This window comes from Notolabrus celidotus, chromosome 20, assembly GCF_009762535.1.
Source record: "Notolabrus celidotus isolate fNotCel1 chromosome 20, fNotCel1.pri, whole genome shotgun sequence".
In the NCBI taxonomy this organism is placed as follows: Eukaryota; Metazoa; Chordata; class Actinopteri; order Labriformes; family Labridae; genus Notolabrus; species Notolabrus celidotus.
In genome coordinates this window covers 26590736-26617595 of record NC_048291.1, presented here as the reverse complement: position 1 = coordinate 26617595, position 26860 = coordinate 26590736, and the positions used below count along the sequence as shown (strand labels likewise).

Below are 26860 nucleotides of genomic sequence, written 5' to 3'. Positions count from 1 at the left end.
TTTGGCATGTCCACAGCAGCAGAGATCCAGAGGAACCTACGAGACAAGGGAGCTCAGGGACTTCAGAAAGGTCTATGGTTAGTAACTTTAATGGGACAGGAAGACAGTGATGAATGCAGTGTCCTAATAAGTTGTAAGTCCACCAGCTGTTTCTGTCAAAGGAGCTGGAAGTAATTAATCGAGTTGGGTTTAGTACTTGGTCCCTCCAGTGGAATTTCTTCACAGGTTACTGGTCTCTAATGAGGTTCCTGTCATGAAGAAGAAGGCTTCAGGTTATTTTAGGATAAAGAATTGAGAAGTAAACAATTCCTTGTGTTGATAGGAGTTAAAGCTTGTATTCAGGGGGGATGCCCCAGAGCCCCAGAAACAGCAGGACCACCCCTGTTAAATTATAGGTGTTGAAACTATAGAATGCATTGCACAGTAAATCAGAGAAATTGAGGTTGTTAATCAATTCTTGTTTACAGTTAGAAAAATACCCAAGATGCTATAAAAGCTGTAATCATTGGGGTGCAGTGTCTATAAAGAATGGAAAATACCATAAAATCACAGCATCCAAATGATCCTGCCTTTGCCCTTGAGCAAGGCACTAAGCGCTCACAGAGAATACACCTCAACCCCTAAATTAAAAAAAAACAAAAAACCTGGCACCAGACAGCGGAAGCAATTTGAAAGCAGTCTCGTATTTGGCATGAAAACACAGGTTACATCTCCAGGTTTGATTGTGCCAAATGGGATTAAGTTGCACCCCTCATTTGCAGACCCTGACGCATGACACCATCCAGTTCCTTAAAAGTTTGTTTGCAGCAATTTGCTCTGTTACCAAGTACCAATAACAAGCACACATCACTACGTGGATCTGTGCCAATGCATTTCTGGTAATTTTTATAACAGTGTTCCTTGGAAGAGTGGGGCGGGGATGAAGAATAAAAGAGAGGTACAGGTAATACACTTCCCTGTCACGCACAGGTGAAGATGTTTTTGTGAATGCAACAAAACTTGCTAGGAAAGAAATGTGACTGAGCTAATTTTGTGAGCAAATTCCTGCACATTCTTTTTACATAATATCCCTCTGTTGACGGAACAACTAATGGATTCATCTGCTCCAACATGTGTTGTTTGAATGCTGCAGGGCAGGTCTCTTTTTTAAGGAAGGGAATTAGGGCAACTGGAAAAAAAAAGATATTAAGGTCAAATTTTTTTGGAATTATTATTGTTCTGAGAAAAAATTAGAATTCTGAGATTACAGTCAGAAATCTGAGATTAAATCAGAATTCTGAGATAAAAGTTAGAATTCTGAGATTAAGGTCATAATTCAGATTTTTTACTACTATTACAACTACTACAACTACTACTACTACTACTACTAATAATAATAATAATAATAATAATAAGAAGAAGAAGAAGAAGAAGAAGAAGAAGAAGAAAAATATATATTGGACCTTAATTTTTTTTCCAGTGGATTTAAATCAGAATTCTGACTTTTCTCAGAATAATAATAAAATAAATATATGTATATATTTTTAAGTGTCCCTTAACCTCTTCCGTACTCTTTGATCGAACCTCCTGAGGAAAGAATCTTGTCTTTGCGCTTCCCAGGAGAAACCGGAGTCGTTAGCTTTGTTAAGCTAGCAGTAGAAGAGGAGATAATACACCGGAAGTGTCTGCGTGTGTTTATAAAATAAAAGGAATGTTGCTCCTCGAACGTTCCGCCGCAATGCAAAATCCCCGGAAGTGGTTTTATTTTGAAGGTCTAAAAATGAGGTTGTGGTTCTCGCTCGCGCCAGCTTCCCAGCCAGTCCTTCTGAACGTGTTTCAGGCGGAGTTCAGATCTTAAAACATTTGGCCAACTTCTTCACCTCTCCACTTCTCCACCTCTCCACTTCTCCTCCTTCGTTCACATATTTGAACTCAGAAACCCTCTCCCCCCCTCCTCGTGCCGGGGTCGGAGGAGTAACAGCTCGTGGGATATGGAAACTTTGTGACAAGTTGACATTTTTTAATTTCAGGGTAAATTACGCACCAACCTTCCTCCCCCCGAGTGGACGCGGTCCCGGGACTTCAGGGTTTCTAACTTTGACTTTTCTTTTTCTTCACACGTCGGATTTTGTTGGGATGTCCCGGACTGTTAAGAGAAGGAAGAAATGTGTGTGTTCAGCCGCGTGCTTCTCGTCCGAAGGTGTTTTCTGAGTTTATTTTTGTGAAACCAGTTCAGTGACTGGAGACAGGACTCTATAATCAATGTGGTGTCAGCTGGAAGGACGAGGGGTCCGGATCTCACCTAAACGGTATGGCTCTGGATCACACATAAGTTACATGTAGGCCTTTAAATGCAAAGTTTCTGCACAGTGAAATTTAAATCAACAACTCTGATTTAATGATGAGGATCTGTGCCTCATGGACTGGTTACATAATGTCACTGAGTGTTGTTTAATTAGGTCACTTCATTAGCCATGTGTTTTTATACATGCATACCATGTTTTTATTAAGATGTATGGAAGCCCTAAAGGGACAAGGTTAAATACATTTAATTATCTCTGCTTATTTTTCTCATTATCTCAAGAAAAAAAGAAACTTTGTTTTCTTGAGATAAGGAGAAAAATCAAATATACTGAAACTTGTCCTTTTAGGGCTTCCATACTGAACATAAGAGGAGCACATTTATACATTTACATTTATATATTTTACACATACATATGGTAGATAAATAACTTGGTTTGCTTTTTCTTCCTTAAAGAATACATATACATTTTGTTACAAGACATTTCTCTGACAGGTTTCAAGATCAAAAACATAAAAAAACAAGATTCAAGATCAAAAACACACAAAAAAAACAAGATTTGTTCTCAGGATAAAACAAGATAAATGATCCGGTTATCAAGAGAAAAATATGTTGAGATGTCGAGATCACAAGTTTTGTTTCCCAGAGATAACAAGAAACATACAACTTATTGAAACTTCTCTTTTTAGGGCTTCTGTACTAAACATTAAAGGAGCACATTGAGACATATGGTGACCAAATAACTTGGTTTACTTTTGCCTTTTTAAAGAATACATATGCATTTTGTTACGAGACATTTCTCTTACAGCTTGGAGATCAAAAACACAAAATACGAGCTTCTTTCTCTGGATAGAAAATGTAAATGATCATGTTATCACGAGAAATACAAGTTGAGATCTTGAGATACCGAGTTATTTTTATCGTTATCTCAAGAAAACTGAGAAAATAAAGTGTATTTAATCTTGTCCTTTTATGGCTTCCATACTAAACATATAGGAACACATTTATACGTATGGTTACTAAATAACTTGGTTTACTTTTGCTTCCTTAAAGAAAAGAAATACATTTTGTTACAAGACATTTCTCTTACAGGTTGGAGATCAAAAACACAAAAAACAAGCTTCTTTCTCTGGATAAAACGAAATAAATGATCCCGTTATCACATGAAAAATAAGTCGAGATCTTGACCAAACAAGCTTTGTTTCCCAGAGATAACAAGAAAAATACAACTTATTGGAACTTCCCCTTTTATGGCTTCTGTACTAAACATTAAAGGAGCACATTGAGACATATGGTAACCAAATAACTTGGTTTGCTTTTGCCTTTTTAAAGAATACATATGCATTTTGTTACGAGACATTTCTCTTACAGGTTGGAGATCTAAAACACAAAAAATGAGCTTCTTTCTCTGGATAAAAAGACGTAAATGATCCCGTTATCACGAGAAATATAAGTTGAGATCTGGAGATACCAAGTTATTTTTATCGTTATCTCAAGAAAACTGAGAAAATAAAGTGTATTTAATCTTGTCCTTTTAGGACTTCCATACTAAACATATAGGAACACATTTATACGTATGGTTACTAAATAACTTGGTTTACTTTTGCTTCCTTAAAGAAAATAAATACATTTTGTTATGAGACATTTATCTTACAGGTTAGAGATCAAAAACACAAAAAACAAGATTTGTTCTCTGAATAAAACAAGATAAATGATCCCGTTATCACGAAAAAAATAAGTTGAGATGTCGAGATCACAAGTTTTGTTTCCCAGAGATAACAAGAAAAATACAACTTATTGGAATTTCTCTTTTTATGGCTTCTGTACTAAACATTAAAGGAGCACATTGAGACATATGGTGACCAAATAACTTGGTTTACTTTTGCCTCCTTAAAGAATACAAAAACATTTTGTTATGAGACATTTATCTTACAGGTTGGAGATCAAAAACCCCAAAATTGAGCTTCGTTCTCATGATAAAATGAGATAAATGATCCCATTATTACGAGAAAGTATTGTTTTCTTGAGATAACTAGAAAATAAGACGATTAAACTGAGAAAATAAATGTATTTAATCATGTCCTTTTAGGGCTTCCATACTAAACTTAAAAGGACATTTATACATGGTAACCAAGTAACTTCAGGTAACAGGAAAGGCCTGTTATCAGTTTCTTTGATTTTTACATTTTTTGTTTTTCTCATTAACATTGTTTAGAACATTTTGCCTCAGTAAAGAATTCAAGGTAATTTTGTTACAAGACATTTCTCTGACAGCTTGGAGAACAAAAACATAAAAAACGAGCTTCTTTCTCTGGATAAAACGAGATAAATGATCCTGCTATCAAGAGAAATATAAGAGGATATCTCGAGATAACTAGCTTTGTTTTCTAGAAAAACTAAGACGAGAAAACTGAGAAAAATAAATGTATTTAATCTTGTCCTTTTAGGGCTTCCGTACTAAACTTAAAAGGACATTTATACATATGGAGACCAAGTAACTTCAGGTGACAGGAAAGGCCTGTTATCAGTTTCTTTTAATTGTTTTGTCGTTTTGTTTTTCTCACGAACATTGTTTAGAACATTTGGCGTAGTTATGAATAAAACGGTAATTTTGTTACAAGACATTTATCTGACAGCTTGGAGAACAAAAACATAAAAAACAAGATTTGTTTTCCGGATAAAACAAGATAAATGATCCTGTTATCACAAGAAAAATAAGTCGAGATCTTGAGATAACTAGCTTTGTTTTCCAGAGATAACGAGAAAAATTAACTTATTTAATCGTGTCCTTTTAGGGCTTCCGTACATATGGTAAACAAGTAACTTCAAGTAACTTCAGGTGACAGGAAAGGCCCGTTATCAGCTTCTTTCATTTTTCAATTCTTTGTTTCTTTAACAAACATTTTGCCGCAATAAAGAATAAGAAGACGCTTTGTTACGAGACATTTATCTCACAAGTTGAAGATCAAAAACATAAAAAAACGAGCTTCTTTCTCTGGATAAAACAAGATAAATGATCCTGTTATCAACAGAAAAATAAGTCCAGATCTTGAGATAACTAGCTTTGTTTTCCCAAGATAACGAGAAAAATAAACTTATTTAAGCGTGTCCTTTTAGGGCTTCCGTACATATGGTAAACAAGTAACTTCAAGTAACTTCAGGTGACAGGAAAGGCCTGTTATCAGCTTCTTTCATTTTTAAATTCTTTGTTTCTTTAACAAACATTTTGCCACAATAAAGAATAAAAAGACGCTTTGTTACGAGACATTTATCTGACAGGTTGAAGATCAAAAACATAAAAAACGAGCTTCTTTCTATGGATAAAACAAGATAAATGATCCTGTTATCAAGAGAAATATAAGTCCAGATCTTGAGATAACTAGCTTTGTTTTCCCGAGATAACGAGAAAAATAAACTTATGTAAGTGTGTCCTTTTAGGGCTTCCGTACATATGGTAAACAAGTAACTTCAAGTAACTTGAGGTGACAGGAAAGGCCTGTTATCAGTTTCTTTCATTTTTAAATTCTTTGTTTCTTTAACAAACATTTTGCCGCAATAAAGAATAAAAAGACGCTTTGTTACGAGACATTTATCTCACAGGTTGAAGATCAAAAACATAAAAAACGAGCTTCTTTCTCTGGATAAAACAAGATAAATTATCCCGTTATCATAAGAAAAATAAGTCGTTATCTTGAGGAACCTGAGAAAGTAAAATGTATGTCCTGGTGTCCTCTTTGGGCTTCCGTAGAGATTTACTCAGTCAGCTTCTTTTCCCCCAGAAATGTTTGCATGCACATTTCATTAATTTCTAACAATATTCCACGTCTCTTTGATCTCATGCAACTTACTTTCCCTTCCTCTCTCCACGAGATCAAGGCATTTACAACATGCCAATCCTACTCCACTTCTTATTTTCCTTGGCAGTCCTGCAGTTGTAGCCTATTTCACATTTTGTTTTCCCTGGCAGGCAGTCAGATGAGGTGAGAGCTACCGTCTCACAACACAAACCCGCAGGTAGATCCCACAGGTTGCAGCAGAAGACGTATCTGCTTCAGTTGATGTCTTAATCTGATATTATCAGGAGCTCAGGGGCTGAAAGAGCTCCGTGGGTGGTTGGAGAAAATAAATTCACGCAGTATTAAAACCTCCATGTCTCGTTGAAGTGTTTCACCACGCTGTAACAGATGATGCCAGGTACGCTTTTAAAAGATTAGGGCGTTTGTCATGTTGTTTTTCCACACCAATGCGTGTACAGCACTTTACCAGAAGTGTGTGTTTATGTTTGTATGAGAAAGAGAACTACAGATCCAGGGAGATGTCACTGATAGAGCTGTTCATTTGGAGCCAAGGTTAGAGGGGAGGAGGCTGGAGGCTGGATCCTGCAGCCTGAGCGTGGTATGAAACAATCACAGAGCTGGAATTAATGGGCTGTTTGCACAGTGGGACTGCAAGGCTTTGTAATTGAGCACATGTGGGGGCCAAGGCTTTCGCCTGACTCCTGCATAAGAGGAAGAGCAGGAGAGGGAGGACACACACACTTACCTGCATGTTTTCCATGTCACATGCTTGTCACAGCCACTCCTGCCTGCTGTCACTATTCTTACACTCAGACGCATTTCTCACAGCTGAGTCACACCGTCATAAAATCTGCTGAAAGATCTGCAGCGAGGTGCAAACCGTCTCAGGAGACACCTCAGGCCCTCCAGACGTCTTCCTCCTCTGTGGCTCTTTGGGTTACAGGACTTCAAAGAGGCTGGATTAGCATGAGGAGGTCTGGTCATAACACTAACACAGAGTGCTTTATCCCGGGTGTCACAGGGACGTATCTGACGTTAGCCACACATTAGGGGGTCGGGTGGTGGTGGTGGTGGTGGAGGGGATTACTTTGTTAACTGGATAATAGAACAGTAGCCACAGCCAGGTGTGGATTAACATTACGGCATGTGTTTCCTGGTGAGGGTCTAGCAGCCGGGGGGGCCCCCCTCCGCACCATAATCCCCCTGGATTCCTCTTTCACTTATGCTGTCTCATCTGGAATAAACCCCCGCTGTTTGGACTGGCAGCTCCAAGAACAGCAGTCAAACCAATTTTCCAGACAAAAGAAACAACTTTCTTCACGTTTGTTTCCTGTTTGATGTCATGTCGACTCTTTCCTTCATTGCAGCAAGTTAACGAGATATGATTCTGTGATTAAACATTCAAAAACAAGCAGAGCCGTTAAAGGGGATTGGATGATTGCTGCGTTTGTTTGTTTTAGAGCCTGACAGATATCACTTTTGAGGCCAATACTGATACTGATACTTTCAGTCAGGTGCTGCAGGTAAACAAGGTTTGATTCAAGCAAGTCATGCATTAGTAACACAGCAGAAATAATGTCACAACTGTTGCATCATCTCGTTTTAGTCTGTGACAGATACCAGACTTTAGAGGCCGATACTGATACTATCTGTCAGTGTCTGCAGGTAAACAAGGTTTGATTCATGCAAGTCATGCATTAGTAACACAATAACAAATATTTAATGACTGTTGCATCATCTCGTTTTAGTCTGTGACAGATATCAGACTTTAGAGGCCGATACTGACATTTTCTGTCAGTGTCTGCAGGTAAACAAGGTTTGATTCATGCAAGTCATGCATTAGTAACACAGCAGAAATAATGTCACAACTGTTGCATCATCTCGTTTTAGTCCGTGACAGATATCAGACTCTAGAGGCCGATACTGACACTACTTTTAGATGCAACTTTTAAATCATCAAATACAGATATTTTTGAGCTTGAATGGAAAAAAAAGACTATTCCTACATGGATTGTGCACCGAAAAGTTCCAGTATGACGAAGCAAAGATACTCAGAGGGCTGTTTTTATGCAAATTCATGTATTTATGTTATTATTCTTTAAAAGCGGTTACAGTGAGAGGAAAGCTGAGATACTGTGAACGATAGTTGGGAAACTGCTTGATGACTTGATTTCTAAATCACCTCAAACACATTTGCATATTAGATTTATACTGTATGTTTTATAAGAATGCCGTTATATATGGGAAAACATAAAGTATATGGTAATACCTTTATAACTGTGCACTGTAAACACCAACAAGTTGAAATTACTCAAAATTTTACATTTTTTGAGTAAAACTGAAATTATAAAATACAATTTCAGTTAACTCAATCATGTTATTTTCAAGTTAGCTCAACTCAAATTTATTTCTTACATTTCTTTATATTTTAATTCAAGCATACTACATGAAACTGAACACTGCGAACACTCATAGTCTTTGGGAAATCAAATTCTAATATTAAATTGTGCTCCCATGAGACGGTGATATCGGCCCGATAATGTATCCCCAAAGATTTATCATCACCAAAGTCATCAAATCAAAACTGGATCAAAAAAGATTACAAAAAATCAGATTTTCAAATAGAAAAATTTTGACCATTTATTGCTTCATGATCTGCAAGTTTGGAAAAATCTGACCCTTTTCTGTTTTGTACAAATATTAAAGTAACTTATTTTCCCGCTCATAGTCAAAAGCAAGAAATTTGATGACCTCCTTTTGGACTTCTGGTAAATTACATGTGTATATTTTTTGTGTGTTTTTCTGACGTTTTATGGAACAAATGATCATCCACTTACAAGAAAAAATATCTATATGTAATTAGATTAAAGTTAAGTATTGGTAGTTAGTCATTTAGAAGGATAAGAGTAAGATACTTTACAAAAACGGCACAAGAGTTTAAAAAGTCGGAGAAGAGGCCGATATCGGCCCGATAGTGTATTCCTAAAGATTTATCCGTCAGGCTAAAGTCCCCAATCCTAACCCAATTAAAAAACATTTAAAAATCAGATTTTCAAATAGAAAAATGTTGACTATTTATTGCTTTATGTTCTGCAAGTTTGGAAAATCTGACACTTTTTTGTTTTGTACAAATATTAAAGTAACTTATTTTCCTGCTCTTAGTCAAAAACAAGAAATTTGATGACCTCCTTTTGGACTTCTGGTAAATTACATGTGTATATTTTTTGTGTGTTTTTGTGACGTTTTATGGAACAAATGATCATCCACTTACAAGAAAAAATATATATATGTAATTAGATTAAAGTTAAATATTGGTAGTTAGTAATGTAGACGGATAAGAGTAAGATACTTTACAAAAACGGCTCAAGAGTTTAAAAAGTCAGAGAAGAGGCCGATATCGGCCCGATAGTGTATTCCTAAAGATTCATCCGTCAGGCTAAAGTCAGCGAATTAATAAGTGGGTCAAAAAAGATTACAAAAAATCTGAATTTTTATAGAAAAATTTTGCGTATTTATTGCTTCATGATCTGCAAGTTTGGAAAATCTGGCCCTTTTCTGTTTTGTACAAATATTAAAGTAACTTATTTTCCCGCTCTTAGTCAAAAACAAGAAATTTGATGACCTCCTTTTGGACTTCTGGTAAATTACATGTGTATATTTTTTGTGTGTTTTTGTGACGTTTTATGGAACAAATGATCATCCACTTACAAGAAAAAATATCTATATGTAATTAGATTAAAGTTAAATATTGGTAGTTAGTAATGTAGACGGATAAGAGTAAGATACTTTACAAAAACGGCACAAGAGTTTAAAAAGTCAGAGAAGAGGCCGATATCGGCCCGATAGTGTATTCCTAAAGATTTATCCGTCAGGCTAAAGTCACCCAATCCTAACCCAATTAAAAAACATTTAAAAATCAGATTTTCAAATAGAAAAATTTTGACTATTTATTGCTTTATGTTCTGCAAGTTTGGAAAATCTGACACTTTTACGTTTTGTACAAATATTAAAGTAACTTATTTCCTGCTTTTCGTCAAGAGTGAGAAATTTGACATCCTTTCGGACTTCTGAAAAATTACATGCATTTCTTTGACTGTTTTTTTTCTGATGTTTTATGCTACAAATAATCATCTAATTACAAGGAAAGTATTTAGATGTAATTCAATTAAGGTATAATATTGGAAGTTTAGAATTTAGACAGATTTTAGAGCGAGGTACTTTGGGAATACTGAAGATAGTGGACATAGAATAATGCTGAAATACTGAATACTGGTTGAGTTTGAGGGGAAAGTTTGCATGTTGAAGTATAAACTAGTCACTTGATATTATTCTTCAGTTTTACTTTGAGGATGTCACTCAGAACAAAGAAAGACACCTCTCTTAAGTTTCTCAGACTCAATCAAACTCCAGGCTGCAGCTCATGAGTGAAAATGAAGAATAATGGATCCTCAGATTAAACTTCTTGTATGTTTTTTCAGATTACAGCTGTCAGATGAATATAATGGTGCTTAATGACTCAGAGTCACACTGAGTGTGATGCAGGTGGCCTCAGCTCCAGTCAGACTCTGTTTATTCACAGATAATTGCTCGCTGACGTGGTCTCCTGCTGCCTGTTTGTTTAGGCCCCATCCTGCGGTTTCAGGGTGTTCTTCCTGTGATCATTTGGAAGAATTTCAGGCTTCAGAGATTAGGATTAACATAAGTGTGCAGTGTTGATTAGGGTTTTGAGGTTTTGGTTTCAAGAGATTCTCTTTCAGTGTGTGTGTGTGTGTGCTCGTCTGGGAGGAAGAGGGGGGGGATTTAGAGTGCTTGGGTCTGGTCCAGAGAACGGAAGAACGCCATGGTCCTTGTCTAGCCTTGCAGGGAGTGCAAATGATGCGTGTCATTGTAGCAAATGGAGCATGGTGATGAAGTGCTGCTGCTGCTGTTTTTACAAAGAAACTACTTAGAGGGACTGCCTGCCTGCTTTCTGTGTGGCATCAGAGCGCTCCGAGGAAAAAGCCCTTAAGAAGCGTGTAGCCGCTCATGCATCAGCAGACACGCTCACATTATACAAATCCTGCAGACCGCCTCCTCTCCACAGTCTGCTGATTCTGAAATGATCCTCAGCGTGTCTTAGAGTTTACCTGAGCGGCACACACTTTGTTTTCACCTGTAATTGCTGTCCTCTACGTCGGAGAGGTGTGTCTAACCACTTAAGTGTCTGTCCTCACGCTGAACACCTGGGTGTATTTGTGCGCCGAACAGTAGCGAGAGAAAACAGGAAGCTCGCCACACTTTGAAGTGTTTTATCGTCCACATGACAGGCAGGGACTGAGAGCGCCCGGAGCAACTGCGTGAGTGATGTGTCGACCAATCCTTGTTGCTCCCCCGGCGGCTGCATTGTGTCCAGGGTGTGGCCTCGCCTGCTGCATGTCCTGTCGCTGAAAGGCTTGTGTCACTCATTCACACGTTCACTCACTCATTGACGGTCACCGATGATGCATCCGTTCGAGCAAACACACCACACGCAAACAGTCATAACATCCACTACTTCGCACGCTTCACGCTCTTTTTGTTGTTGCCCTGCGGGGTTTTTCCTTCGCCCCTCTTCTTCGCTGCCTTGAAGGAGCCTCGCCAGTAAAGCTGCATCACTGACATTCTGATCATTCCACCTATTTTAACTCTTTCCAAGTGACCTCCTCCCTGCTTTCAACACACTAATACTCACCTCTGACATGTTGGCTTCTGTGCACTGGCTTAACGCCATCCCGTTTTACACGCCACATGGCTTGGTGACTGGAATACTTCTCTGGTTAGTCACAGGTCAGTGTTGTTGTGAAAGACGTACAGATCAGCTCGAGCTGACTCATAATCGGTGCTACGTCATGCTCATGCATCAAAAGAGTCAGCTGCATGTCATCAAGTGTTTACATTTAGTTTGCAGGAGGGATGTTTTTTAAACTTTTCTTTGTAAACAGATGAATCAGGACGTCTTACAAAGCGTCACATTTATCAAGTAGTGAACAAAAACACATTCAATCTGACAAACAGGGTCGTTCTAACCTCGTTTTTTTAAAGCTTTCTTTCTTGATTTAACACTTTAACTGTTTAATATTTCACATTAAGGCTGTTAAATAGACTGAGAGGAAATTTGGACGATTGCTAAACCAGCACCAGACTGATTTATAGGTCTGTAGATAACTTTGAGGAGATAAGAGTCACAGAAACATCTGTACCCGTGGCTGTTTCCGAAATCGCCTACTATACTAGCAGTACGTACTGATATGTCCAAAATTCAGTATGTAGTAAGTAGTATGTGAACAAGAGCAAAATCTGCAGTAAGCCAAAACTCCCCGGATGTCTACTGATTCGGGAAAATATCTCAGTGTGCATCGGACCAGTCTGCCTCGTGTACTGTTTCCCATAATGCACAGCACTCGTTCTGCTTTTTCTTTTTCCTCATTTTTTGACGGGAGGAAATCCGTTTTTGGGTGCTGTGAGAGTTATCAAATTACATATAAACCACTTCCTAACTTTATAAATCATAAATGGATGCTAAATAAGCTTTTTATTTATCGGCTTCGTCGTTGTTTACTTCCGCTTTCCAAAACCGGAAATCCAGCGAAGTCTGGCTCAGCATGCTGCATGACAGATCGGACAGAACAGTCATACTACATACTAAATTCAAATGCAGTATGTAGTAGGCAATACCTACTGACTACTACATTAGTAAGTAGTATGTAGCAGGCCGTTTCGGAAACAGCCCGTGTTCCTGTTTCTTACTGAACGCTCAGAGTGATTTGGAAATGCTGTTCTCGTGTAGCTTCTCCAACATGGATCATCTAACTTTGAAGTTCTGCTCTTGAACTAGCTATCTTTGTATGCTAAACATAAGCTGTAACCATAGACTGTATAAATAATGGACGTAGTATTAGTGATGTCACCCATCTGTTTCTGAAGCGCTGTTTTGAAGCCAGTCGGCGGCGGCAGCCATATTGGAAATGTTGAACTCAACATAACTGCTGTCCAGTGATTGTGACGTAAAGAGTTGGGCTTTGAGCCTCCTAGCCAACAGCTACAGTGTTCCTGCCTGTCAATCAAGTCAGCTGTGCCTCTCATTGGAAGACTCATAATCTTAATATCTTTGAAATTGCCGCAATAGAAAAAAATTCACCCCCTCACAGTGAGAGCCGATCAAGAAATGATCTATCCAGACTACACTCGTCTTTTGTACCAGGATGTAAACATGTTTATTTCTGCTGTAAAGATCGTCTTTTTTGAATTGGTGTGTATGTGGTTTACGGTTTTTCCGTAGCCAGCCTCAAGTGGATCCTCAATGAACTGCAGTTTTTAACACTTCTGCATTGGACTCAAATTTTTGTCAGACTGAAGGTTGCCGCTTGGTTTAACAGAAAAGTCAAAGTTTTTTTTTATGATGTTAGAATAATTTCTGCAGCTTCTTATAGTTGTGATGAAATCAAGCTGAATGAACCTCTTTAGTCTTACCTTGAGCTTCGTCATCCTTGCCTCTGATTGGTCGGTTCCGTGACGTGTGTTTGGTGGTGGCAGAGAGTTATTCTCTCTCTGTTTTTTGTCTGTTTGTTTTGTCTTTGCTAATCTTATTTATTGTTATGTGACATGTCTTTTTTTGAGTCAACGGTCTGTTATTAATATTTTTATTTATTTGTTTTTTTTTTTTTTTTTCTGTGCTTGGGGGAAGAGGCAACAGTACATATCTTTGTCTGAAAATCTGCTTTGTACTAGAAATAGGCCTTGAATTTTGTTGTTTTGTTCTGAAAATGATAAAATAATAAAGAAATATTGAAAAAAAAAACAAAAAAACTTAATCAGCGGCCATGTTGGTTGTTTTGGTGGCAGGTAAACAACATCTGTATGAGCCCTAAAACACTGATATCACTCAAATACTGATAAAAAAAAACATCAGAAAACAGAACAAAATAACAGAATCTTTCAAATATGATCAATATAGCATCTGTAAGTATCATTTTTTAATTAACATTAATTTTTTTTAGTGTTTTTGTTATAAAAGTGTTAATAATAATATTTCTTTATTATATGCCACACATGGAAAAAAAGCACTAAAAGAGAAATGTGAGGAAGACAAATAAAATGAAAAAATAAAACAATAAAAACAACAAAATATATATTATTAAAAAAAAACAGAAAAATCAGAAATATAAAATATAAAAATGTAAAATAAAATCAGAAAATCCTGCCAATGATGCAACCTTGAAAAAAGAGTTGTTCCTCTTTGATTCTTTACTCAGCTTTTGTTTTAAGTTGTTTCCCTTTTATTTTCTACCTGTCTCTGTTCTATTCTTACATTAATGCATTATCATCAGGTTTATATATATAAATATATATAATTTATTTTCTAAGCTATGTTTTTGGGGCATTTTTGCCAGGAGAGACAGGAAACAAGGGGAGTAGAGAGTGGTGGAGACATACAGCACCTCTGTGACAAGAGCTATAGCCTCTGTATGTGGGGCGCTTCGACCACTAGGCCACCAGCGCCCCTGGTTTTTATATTTTTTAAAGCACTTTTATGAACATTATCTCTACTATTATTATCCCAGAGCTCTAAAACCCAAAGATGTTCAATTCATTGGAATATAAGAGGAGAGAAACTGCATTTTTGTTACTTCAGCGCCTGCATTTTTTGCATTTCTGACTCTAACCTTCCTTTTAAATGAGATTTAAAAAGCTGACATAAGTATTTCTGCCTCTAAAACAATCTTTAAATGAGATTTAAAAAGATGACTTAAGTATTTCTGTCTCTAACCTTCCTTTTAAATGAGATTTAAAAAGATGACTTAAGTATTTCTGTCTCTAACCTTCCTTTTAAATGAGATTTAAAAAGATGACTTAAGTATTTCTGTCTCTAACCTCCCTTTTAAATGAGATTTAAAAAGATGACTTAAGTATTTCTGCCTCTAAAACAATCTTTAAATGACATAAAAGCGACATGTTTAACACTTTTTAATCACACACTGTGCCGTGAGCGTCCTCTCTGCTGCATGTTTCCAGCCTGAAGAGGATTTACTGCGTTGGTCTCTTATTTCCTGCTGCACTAAATCAACGATGAATCCTTTTGTGATTACAAGCTGTACAAAGTTTAAGCATCGCAGGTTCTGAAAGGCAGGATGTTTATAAGAGTGACGACTGCACGTCATCAGGTCGATTCAATTCAAAGGGCTTAATGAAAGTTCTGAGTAAACTTTTCCAATCTGCAGCAGCAGATGTATTGTGTCGTGTTCAGGCAGAGACAACAGAAGCACCCGCAGCCCAGGTCTGATCAGGTAGAATACCTGAGGTTTACCCCGCTAAGTATGCCATGTCTAATTGGTGTAGTTTCTGCGTGTAGCCTGAGGTAAGCCATGTTTGTTACCACAGATTTATAGAGATTCCCTTCGCTTTAGAGACGGCAGAGAGAAAAAAAAGAATCCCTCATGCCCTTAAAAGCTGAAAGAGCTGAAAGGGAAAGTTGTTGTTTCAGCCCGCAGATGTCTTTTTAATCCACTTCCTGTGAAGTTTCTGACTTGTGGACACACCGGGTTGTCAGTTTCTGCGTTTTGGAGGTCATCTGAATGCAGAGCTGCGCTGGAGGCTGAACTCCAGCTCCGCACATGAAGAAGCAGAGGGCGACCTCGCTGTATTTGGTCCCAGTTTTCCACGAGTCGTGCCAAGATTTTAACGCCATACCTCAGTGGTTCCAGCGGCGAGGTCATAAAGCTGCGGGCCACCAGTAAAAGCTCTCCTTTTACATTTTAATTGAGGTACTTAGGTGAACAGTGGAAGCCCCCGCTTTGCATTGTTTAAACTAACATGTCCTCCTCTGCGTTCCCTCCCTCCAGCTGAAACGTCTTGGGAGTGATGCACTGGCTTCCCCTGGTTGCCATGGTGATTGCCTCGGCCCTGCCCTTCCCTCACGACCCCGTGTCCAGGATCGCCGCCGCGACGACAGAGCCCGGCTTCGACAACCGCAGTGAGCGCCGTCATGGGAAACCCGTGGACTACGACTCTCGTGGAAACGCCTCACAAACGGACTACAACATGGCCGACGCTCTCGGCCCACAAACCAGCAGACGGACCCTCCAGGACTCTGAGGATTACGTGACACCCGTAGACGGAGAGACTTCTGTGTTCAGCGTGGCGAATGAAGGAACGTACCGGTCGAGTAGCGTCTCAGGCGGAGACGAGGACGCGGGTTCTGTTGTTCCTGCAGACGGAGAGACTCTGAGGATCCAGACCGTCCTCACGGATGAGGCGGACTTAACTTTTACAGAAAGACTGTCGCAGGTTCCTACACCTGGATCCCAAAGTTATGCCAGTCCTGGTCAACCAAGACCAGAACCTGCAGGGACAGAAAGCTGGAGGACGACAGCGGCTGGCGGAGGTCTGACGGAGGAGATTTTATACCCGGACCTAGACCTGAGTCTGGGGAACAGTCTGGACTTAGAAGGAGACGAGATGTACCTGGACGCACATCCTCGGGTCCTGTTCTCTCCGTCCCCGTCGCCTCCTGAACACCCTCCTCTCCTGCTCATGCTGGAGACCGGCCTGCTGGAGGAGGACAGGGACCGGGAGGAGCAGGAGGACCTGGACGGACACATAGAGGGTCACGGGGACCGTGCGCTCGACAGGACCACGACGTTAAGCTGGGCTGACTCTCCCAGAGTGACGGACGCCGCCCGCGCTGTGAAAAGGGATAAACGCTCCGAGCTGATGGACAGACGGCGAGGGGAGAAGTCCGTGTGCGAGTCGGTAAGCGGTTGGGTCAACGACAAGGCCAGCGCCATCGACTCGCGCGGTGAGAGGGTCTCTGTCTTACAGGAGATCCAGACCCTGAACGGACGACTCAAACAGTACTTCTACGAGACTCGATGCCGCCAGGCGGAGGAGACGAGCAGCAGAGCGAAGGGGGCGCCGGCAAAACCGATGGGTACCGGCGTCGCCGGCGCCGGCTGCTTGGGCGTGGATAAGAAACAGTGGGTGAGCGAGTGCAAAGTCAAGCAGTCGTACGTCCGAGCGCTCACCAGAGACGCAAACAACAAAACTAGATGGAGGTGGATTCGAATCGACTCGTCCTGCGTTTGCGTGCTGCTCTCCAGAACCAATCAGGCGCTGGCGAGGGAGGTGTTGACGAGGGGGAGAGGCTGAGAGAGGGAGAGGAGGAGGAGGAGGAGGAGGAGGAGGAGAGAAGTGGAAAGTGACACAGAGCAGAGCAGCTTTGACATCCTCCTGTGTGTGTGCACTCTCTCTGAAACACTCTCTCTCTCTTTTCATCCTCCTCTCCACACAAACTGTACAAACCTCTGAAAACACGACGACCTCAACGTAGATCTTAGGGAAGAGTCAAACATAGAGATTCTACTTGGAACAGTACTGTTTTTGTATGATTCATCTTTCATAATCTAAGTTATTTTTGATTAGTACGTAAGCATGTGTATGTCTTTGATATTAATATATTCCTTTATATAAATATATGTACAATATGACACCCGTATACCTTTATGTATGAAGCTATGTTTATCTGTGTGTATTTATAGGAGTGGTAGGTCTCTCCAGTGTCTGATGATAATTCCAGCCTCTCTTATTCACCCGGGTTGTGAGAGGAAGGAGCGCCACCTACTGAGGTTGCATTTCACTGCTCCGGTTTGGATTATTGTAACAGAGCTTTTATCAAACAGAGAGAGAGAAGTGTATCAGAATCTACAGACAAATGATTCTACAGGACACGTCTGTGTCTGTGACTTTCGTTCAAAGAGGTTCATGAATGCAAAAACAAGAAAACACCCGGCTTGTAAATTATACAACAACCCGAACTCATTCTAATATCTGCTGGTTTGTTTAGTTTGCCTGCCAAATGTGGTATTAAAGGATCTTTGTACTCGGCAAATCATTCTTTACTGAAGTCTGTAAATGTGCAGCATGCTGGGATGTGTCTGGATGAGAAAAATGGTGGTGAGAAGCACAGTATTAGACTTTCTTAAGGCATATTTTTGGGGGGCATTTGTGCATTCATTAGACGGGGCAAAGCAGAGAATGCATGTGGGACGACACGCAGCAAGGGGTCAGGGTAGGAGGACCATGGCGCCAAACTACTGCGCCCCAGTATCAGACCGCCAGGTGAACCCTCATTGCCTCAATTAGGAGGCACTCGCAGAGGAGGTGATTGAGGGGGAGCGACAGAACAAACAGCCGTAACAAGTCACACAGCCAAAGGTGAAATATTTGCTCACTTGTGTAAAAGAAGCCGCACCAGTATTTCAAAATACTCCATGACGAGCTGCAGCACAGGATGACGTTGCACCTGTGGCAGAGGAGCTGCTGATGAAATACAGTATTCACATTACAGCAGCCTCTCTAATCTATCAGTAAATAAACTATCTAATCAATCAATCAGTAATATTATCAGGTTAATGTTTACTAACGACTGTAGTCTCCTCTGCTTACCTCTCTTTAAACACCTCCTGCTACAGCTCTGTTCAGTATGCGTGACTCCATCATCCCAGCAGGTGATCCACTTGTACACGAGGCTCGTTAATGACACGTCGCTTTGCATAGAGACAAAAGAGTGCAGAAAAGAAACTGAAGCAAACATCAGCACAAGAGATTACACTTTCGTCAACGCAGAGGAGGAATCAGGGGCTGCAGGTTGTCAGATGCAAGGGGCAGAGATCGATGAGAGTGTGAATCATTGATCGATGATGGCAAACTTGGACAAATGAAGGAAATGAAAATGTTGGAGCGCTGTTCGCCTGGCTGTTTGAGCGCGCGCCACATGTGTAGAGGATACAGACCTGGTTCAACTTCCAGTCAAGACCCTTTTTCGATCCACTTTCTGCTCTGTCGCTCTTCAAAAATGCCCCAAATATATATCTAACAAAGGAAAATGTCAAAACAGTCAGAATATTATGGAAGCCTGAAAAGGACATTATTGAATACATTTTATTTTCTCAAGATAACGAGAAAAATAAGACGAGAACGCAGAGAAAATAAAATGTATTCAATCATGTCCTTTTAGGGCTTCCGTACTGAATATAAAAGGAGCACATTTATACATATGGTAACCAGGTAACTTCAGGTAATAGGAAAGGCCTATCCATCCATCCATCCATTATCTTGACGGCTTATCCCGTTTGGGGTCACGGGGGGCTTGAGCCAGTCCCAGCTGACTTCAGGTGGAAGGAAGGGTACACCCTGGACAGGTCGCCGACCAATCACAGGGCAAACATGGAAAGACCATAGACTGCATAAAATATGGACGTAGTATCCGTGATGTCACCCATCTGTTCCTGAGAGCTGTTTTGAAGCAAATTGACGGCGGCAGCCATATTGGAAATGCTAAACTCAACCAGGCAGTGTGACGTAATGTGAGCCTCCTAGCCTATAGCTATGTGTTCCCGAAAGGGAGTCACGTCAGTCATGTCCTTATTTGGGCAAAACTCGTAATCTTAATATCTTCTGAACCGTCACGTTAGAAAAAAATTCCCCCCCGTACAGTGTGTGCCATTAGAGAGATTAGCTTCATAGGGCCAAGATGTTTTTTGAACCAGTCTGTAAACATGTTTATTAATGCTGCAAAGATTGTCTTTTTCCCATTCATGTCTATGTGGTTTCCGGTGTTTCTGCAGCCAGCCTCAAGAGGATTCTCGATGTATTGCAGTTTAGAAACACTTCAGCATGGGCTTCATCGTTTGAGACCGGAGGTTGCCGCTTGGGAAAGACAGACAACCATTCACACACACACACTCACACCTACGGGCAATTTAGAGTGACCAATGAATCTGATGAGCATGTTTTTGACTGAGTACCTGGAGAGAATCAAGAGGCAAACTCCGGTCTCAAACGATGAAGCCAATGCGGAAGTGATATAAACTGCAATACATCGAAAATCCACTAGAGGCTGGCTGCAGAAACACCGGAAACCACATAGATATGAATGGGAAAAAGACGATCTTTGCAGCATTAATAAACATGTTTACAGCCTGGTTCAAAAAACGGCTTGGCCCTATGAAGCTAATCTCTCTAAAGGCACACACTGTACGGGGGGTGAATTTTTTTCTAACATGACGGTTCAGAAGATATTAAGATTACGAGTTTTGCCCAAATAAGGACATGACTGACGTGACTCCCGGTCGGGAACACACAGCCATTGGCTAAGAGACTCACACTACGTCACACTCTGCCTAGTTGAGTTCCGCATTTCCAATATGGCTGCTGCCGTCGATTTGCTTCAAAACAGCTCTCAGGAACAGATGGGTGACGTCACGGATACTACGTCCATATTTTATACAGTCTATGGAGAGAACCCACGCATGCACGGGGAGAACATGCAAACTCCGCACAGAAAGGCACCTACCCGAACCAGGGACTCGAACCAGTAACCTTCTTACTGTGAGGCAACAGTGCTACCCACTGCAAGGCCTGTTATCAGTTTCTTTTATTATTTTGTTTTTACACAAACATTGTAACAAACATGAACTCATCAAATATTAAAAAATGGAGAAAGGTTGCGATGATCAGCTGATCCACCGGGGTCGCTTTATTTTTTTTCTTTTACATCACCATTTTAATCATCATCATCATCATCATCATCATCAATATTGTTTATTTTCCAGATGATATTTTCAATTTGTAGTACTATCACTTTAATCATGTAAATCTGATAAATCATTGCACAGTTTGTTCTCAAAATGTACACATACAGTAGCATATTTGAATGACCATTTTCAATGTTTCATATTTTTTTACTTTTGAAAACTATTTTCAAATGAAGTCAAGAAGGAACGAAACATGTTCATACGTTTATCCAATACATACCTAAAGAAAAATAAATAGATATCGTAAAAAATAAAAAATACAACTGAAAAAAATACACACATTTTACAAATTGATCCCCAGGCTCCCGACCCCCTGTAGGTTTATCATACAGATATATATTTTTTAAAGACACCTTATATCATCTTCACCACCAAAAAAATGTTTTAGGTCATTGTTGTTTGTTTGACATGCAACGTAAGCACAGAGGCTAAAGGTTTCGCTTCCTGGGCTTCCTGGGCTTCCTGGGGCTCGCCCTCTTTTCCTGCCTTGCTCTGATCCTGATCCTGATCCTGATCCTGATCCTGATCCTGATCCACCCCCCCACACCTCCAGAGAGTTCTAGGTTTCTGTTATGGCTTGTGTGTGCAGTAAAATGACCGGCTTCTGTCCATCCTCTTAGGTTTTTCTTGCCTCCCTGTGAGTCGCTGTTTTGTCTCCCTGTCACCTCTCTCATCATCAGGATTACCCGAGACCCTGAGCTGATGATTACAAGTGATCAACCGCACGACAACATCCTGTGGGGCTGGTGCGCGGTGCGGCCTCAAAATAAAGCCTTCCTAAAAATACATCCTCGCTCCTTGGCGCCGCTTTCTAATAAGACGTACTTTACAAAGCCTTCAAAATCAACTCCTATGTTTGTTTGGGTCGCATACAATCTATCAACACGTCCAACTAACTTTCTCTGACTTCAAAACAAGCTCTTTGGTTCATCAGGAGGATAATATGGGAGGTCTTCATAACCAGATCTTGGCTCAGTTATCTGCTGGTGTGGAGCAGGCAAGGTAGAAGCAGAGGCAGCAGTTAAATAGTCCTCAGTTCATCCTCTTCCTCAGAGAAGGAGCAGAGATGAGGAGCAGAGGGCTCATCCTCGCCATAGCAAGTGACTGTGACGGTATCAACTAATCTCAGACCTGATATTGAGCAGCCAAAAGATCACACTCTCCTCGTAGAGAGCAAGCAGAAGGGGTGGAAGACCCCTGAAATCTACCGGTGACAGTCCGGGCTTCGCAGTGAAGTCACTCTGCAAGGTTTGGGACTGCTTGGAATCGAAGGCCTGGCTAAGAAGAAGCTTCCCTGGAGGATTTTGCCAAATGGGGACGAGTGGTGTCTTGTGGGAATTGAAGAATGAGAGAGAGGACACTGCCTCAAAGATGATGCACGAGAGAGGAGCTGTACAGTTGAGCCAGATGCGATAATAAGCCGAGCGTATTTTTGCATATTAACCTGATAGCTTTTAAACCTCTTCACAGGATCATCACTTCCAGCAGACGATCCCTTTCTTTCTTACTAATCTTATGGCTCAATATTAGCTCCTTAAACTGGTACCTGCTCTACAGATGATGTTAGGAGGATGATTATTGAAGGTTAAAGCTCCTGTAGGGAGTTTTTAGCTGGTTGTGAAACAGACTGAACTTAATATCAGCGTCTCTTTATGACCCCCAACAAGCAGACAAGACCATAAATAAGAACAATGAATGTTTCTATGTTGGTGTTTTTAAAGTCTGAATCAGCTGGCAGGAGGTAGGAGTCACATGGGACTTCCACCAGATCCATGTCTGGTCTGTCTCCGATCCGAACACCTAGCGGTTGCATTTTCAGAACGTAGCACAGAGCGGGACCGCCGGACAGCTGGAGTCATGTGACCGAGGTTTTCCCACAGTAACCACTGAATCAAGGATTCTCCTCATCCATGTTGTCTTTCTGGTCCTCTGAAAACCTCTGACCTGTTGACTCCAGGCCTGGCTCCGCTCATCATGACTTTGGTTTGTTGTTGTAGTTAAGTGAAATACGATCTGGTGATAACACAGAGTGTTTTATTCTGAAAATTAACCGGATGTTGTCCCGCTCCATCTGCTCTGTTGAGATTGATGCGTCCTGCAGATCAGAGACGCAGCTGGAACGCAACGGAGTGGATCCAGTGGAAGATAACACATTGAGTAGAATAGAAACCTATCAGATCCGGTGCTGTGACGGATCAGAGATGGACCAGACACGGATCAGGTGGAATTTGGCCGTCAGACTGAGCGATAACAGAATGCTGCTGAGGGAGCTTTTTCACATTTCATGGCAGAGATTCACGAGGAGTGCTACATTTCACTGTTAAAAGACAGCAGGATACATGGGAAACATGAAATATAAATATAAAAGAAGGATGCAATGATGGCTTTGTCCACCAGGGGGCCAAAATCGACTCCACCTTAGAGTCCCCCACAGGAGCTTTAACACTGTTCTGTGTTTTGACAGTCTGTTGACGCCGCCAAAAACAATAAAACGAGTGTAATCAGATATTTTATCAAAGCTTGCCAACATATAAGTGTGACTGTCTCATAAAGCAGTAATAACTTATTTATTAGTCTGCTGCTCGAGCTTTTTAATATCAGAGATAAAAGGCTGAGACTTTTGTTACCCGAGTTTCACAAGCTCCAAAATATGTTGGACCCTCATTTACTGCTATGCAATAATAAAAAATAATATAAACTTATTGAGATAAATTCCTGATTGCTCGCCAAACTGACTGCGAAAGCTACGTTTGGAGCCATGACGGCAGTGTCTGCATGTATGGGACGCCAATAAGCTTCACGGTTCCCAGCATAGTGTTGCAGAAGAAGAGAAGGCTGAGACAAGAAGCTGAAGATGAAATATCCTGCAAGTCCTGCAAGAAACATGTCTTAGTTGGAGTTTTGGAAGTTTTGTAAAGTCTAACTTGTTCACTGGCATCCTCCCAGACTCAAATCTTCAACATTATCAACACTCAAAGTTTAAACCAAGGAGCTGCTTGTAAAGTACGCCTTTTCAGAAAGTGTCACCCTATGCCACATCATAAAATCACTGAACACAAAGCCCCTGTGGCCTCGCTCCACCCTGTCCCCTCCACCTCCGCCTTTCATCTCTATAACGGGGTCCCTTCAAAAGAGATGACTCCGCCGATCAGCTTTCAAGACGCCAAACAGACAAAGAACCAGGAGGGTCTCCTCTGAAGTGGCCGGAATTATATGTTTGTCTGAATCCAAACGTGTTCAACTCCACCCCTTCGTCCGCCCCATTGAGGACACTCGGACGCTCCTGACAGGCCCATAAAGGAAACAATAGAACCACAATGGCCGACACTGGACACCAGCTGTAAGTAGAGGAGAACGCCTCTGTCGGTTAGAGTTATAAGCGGCCATTTCTCCCCCTCTCTTCCAGCCATTCCTCTCGTGTTTAAAACCTAACATTTACGCTGAGGTTAACTTCTCTCTCATTACTAACACCTGTTGTGGAGCAGAAGTTCTAAGGCGGCACGTCGAGTTGTTTTGCGGGAGAGTAAATGGCAGCGAGTGGTTTCCTCAAGGTAGGAAAATGAGCCCTGATATTACCGACTGTGCTGACTGTGTGCAGACAGGAATGAAGAGAGAGGAAACCGGCGCGACTGGCTAAAACCTAACCAATACCAACGATGTCCTCTATTAACCCCACAGCACAGCCACACTGAGCGAGCGACAGAGAGAGAGAGAGAGAGGGAGAGAAAACAGCTGATCCTTTCCAACTCTTCTATTCATTTCGGAAAAATACATTCATACATTCTTCATGTCCCTTCCCCTTGTTACTTCTCCTCTTCCCCTCTGTTATTGCAGAATGGTCAGGCCGATAGATCTATTTGTAGTTATATGGTTATATTTTCATTGCTTCTTTCTCTGTGGATGAGCGAGAGGGTCCTCTAGTCCCAATCCGGTCCAGCGCCCTGAGGAAAGAAACAGCATTATTCCCACATCGCTGCGTGCGCGGCCTTAATTCAACTCCTGCCCAAATCCCCGCCAACCAAACCCCACCACTTAATGACCTCAGGGGGGGGACTACTGAAATCCCAGGCTCAAAACCAATCCACTACGAGAAGACACATGAAACAACAAGCTTCAAAGCGATGTGCTTTGGAAAGCTTTCTTCTGGACCGCACGGATTAAAAACAGTGTGAGGAAAGTTTAATTAATACATTGTTCTCACCTCAGCCCTTCAACAGGAGTACGTCCTCACTGAGGCAGATTCACCCCGGGCACCAGAGTTGGCTGCGTCAGAGAGAGACACAGACAGGGTCATTATCACAACTGTAACGTCTTAAACAACACTGACCTTCCACAGGCATTCCCATTAAGAAGAGAAGAAGGGATAATAGTCTTCCTCTGTTCTTTGAAGCGTCTGTTCCTTGTTATTGCCCGGCTCTTTAGCTGAAAGGAAACTGAAAATTCCAGCGCCAAAGTAATGGCACAGTAGCGTGAAAACAACCAACTGCTCCGAGCATGGGACTTAAGTCTTGCGGCTTATATAACTTTAAGTATTCGCTAACTGAAAACAAATGTTCCTGTTCCTTCATTCTTAAAGTGTTGGCACAGACCAAGCTGCAGAGGTGAAAAGTTTATTGAATGATAGAAATGATGGGATAATTTCCCCCAAATTATAATAATGGACTCATCGTTTCAGCTCATTTAACTCAACGATGGAATGTTTGCAGCTTCTTCAATGTAGAGTAAAGTTTGGGCGACCACACGAGCAAAAAGTGAAGCTTTTAATCTGCTTTACAAAGTCTTCTTCTTCTACTTTATCGTAGAGCCTTTCCTGATTTTATCTGAATTTAAAGCTGCTGTGAGGAACTTTTGGTTTGTATCGATTCTGGCGCCCCCTTGTGGACAACATGATACCTCTTATCTCTTATCCTGTACATGCAAAATTTGCATCTTCAGACAGTAACCTCATCCTGTTGTGTTTAACATACAAATGTATCACATGGTGTGATTATTTGCCATGAAAATAGACACAACGGGGTGTCTCTAAAGCAAGATGTCAGTCATCTGATCTGACACCTACCCCCTCAGAGCGGTGTCAGGCATTAAAAATGACAACAGAGAAGCTATCAGTGTTGTTGTGGATGGTCTTGTTTGCTTTTGAGGGTCATAAAGAGGCATCAGTATCAGTTTCAGTCTGTTTCTCAACCACTTAAAAACTCCTCACAGTGCCTTTAATTTAATTTTAACCGTCTTAAGAAATATATTTTAAAATATTTGTATTCCTTTAGAGTTCTTTTAGGGGAATTTAATGTCTTTTAAAATATGTTTTATTTCTTTACCTTGACTTGTGTGTTTTTATGAACTGCCTGTTTTATTTTGCTGCCCATGTGAAGCACTTAGTAACTTGGTGTGTAACCCAACCAGGATCTTTAGGTCAGCAGGTGGAGGTCTTTTAAATGTACCCAGGGTGAAATCCAGGTCCAGTGAAGGGGCCTTTGATTACTGTGGTCCATCTTTTTTGGAACAAACTGCCTGCTGACCTCAGGTCCATCACAACTGTCTCCACTTTTAAAAAAAGACTGAAAACATTTATTTTCACAAGCGTATGAATGATATGATGACTGATGTGACTGGATGCATGTGCAGCAACAACTGATTGTTTGTTTGATTGCAGTGTCTGATGCATGTTGGGTGTATCTATTGTTTTCCTGTTTTTATTGATTCTAATGATTTATTAATTCCCCATGTAAAGCACATTGAACTTACGTGTAATGAAATATGCCTTATAAATGGAGCGACGCCTGCGAGCTAGTTCAGGCAGACAACTCGAGCTGCAATGCCATACACGTCACATGTCCCACTCTCTTATCCATCATCCAATCCTGCCCTCTGCCTTCAAATTGGCGGTCTATTTAAACTGGGAAAAAATCTCCCATCTCTCCCTCTGCCTGTCAACGCCTCTGCTGCTGCATGCCATTGCTGATATTTTCTTCTTCCCCGCCGCCTCCCCAGCTTCCACCTGCAGGCTCCGGGGGTGTTTAGTATGTTTTGCTCATCACTCCTCAAAGTCTGCATGTAAACTTATCTGCAGGTAGTGATGAGGCCGGAGCCTGGGCGCCAAACATGAATATGTATTTGCTGCTACAATAAACAATTTAAACGTGAGTTGTCTGACTGAAATAAAATTGCTATTG

The 26860-nt window shown here is 40.9% G+C and overlaps 2 protein-coding genes across 3 annotated transcripts in view; one reads left to right on the top strand and one right to left on the bottom strand.

Annotated features, from left to right (window-relative positions):
- The first annotated feature begins 1773 nt into the window (after positions 1 to 1773).
- On the top strand, positions 1774 to 17980 carry LOC117832631 (neurotrophin-3). Its single transcript, XM_034711842.1, has 2 exons — positions 1774 to 2288; positions 15936 to 17980. Exon 2 carries the CDS (start codon positions 15955 to 15957, stop codon positions 17239 to 17241), a length of 1287 nt encoding a protein of 428 aa, XP_034567733.1. The 5' UTR covers positions 1774 to 2288; positions 15936 to 15954; the 3' UTR covers positions 17242 to 17980.
- A 2617-nt stretch (positions 17981 to 20597) lies between these two features.
- ppfia3 (PTPRF interacting protein alpha 3) overlaps positions 20598 to 26860 on the bottom strand; it is a 47210-nt gene continuing 40947 nt past the window's right edge. For both annotated transcript variants that reach the window (XR_004629193.1, XM_034672918.1), the window contains exons 30-31: positions 24889 to 24950; positions 20598 to 24628 (exon numbers count right to left, since the gene is read on the bottom strand). Coding sequence is in view for 1 of the 2 variants with exons in the window: in XM_034672918.1 (XP_034528809.1) it covers positions 24898 to 24950 (53 nt within the window). In the remaining variant the exon portion in view is untranslated. The remainder of the gene's footprint in view (positions 24629 to 24888; positions 24951 to 26860) is intronic.

What these genes read in the sequence shown, in the direction of transcription:
- LOC117832631 (XM_034711842.1), top strand. Translation starts at nt 15,955, where the DNA reads ATGCACTGGCTTCCCCTGGTTGCCATGGTGATTGCCTCGGCCCTGCCC.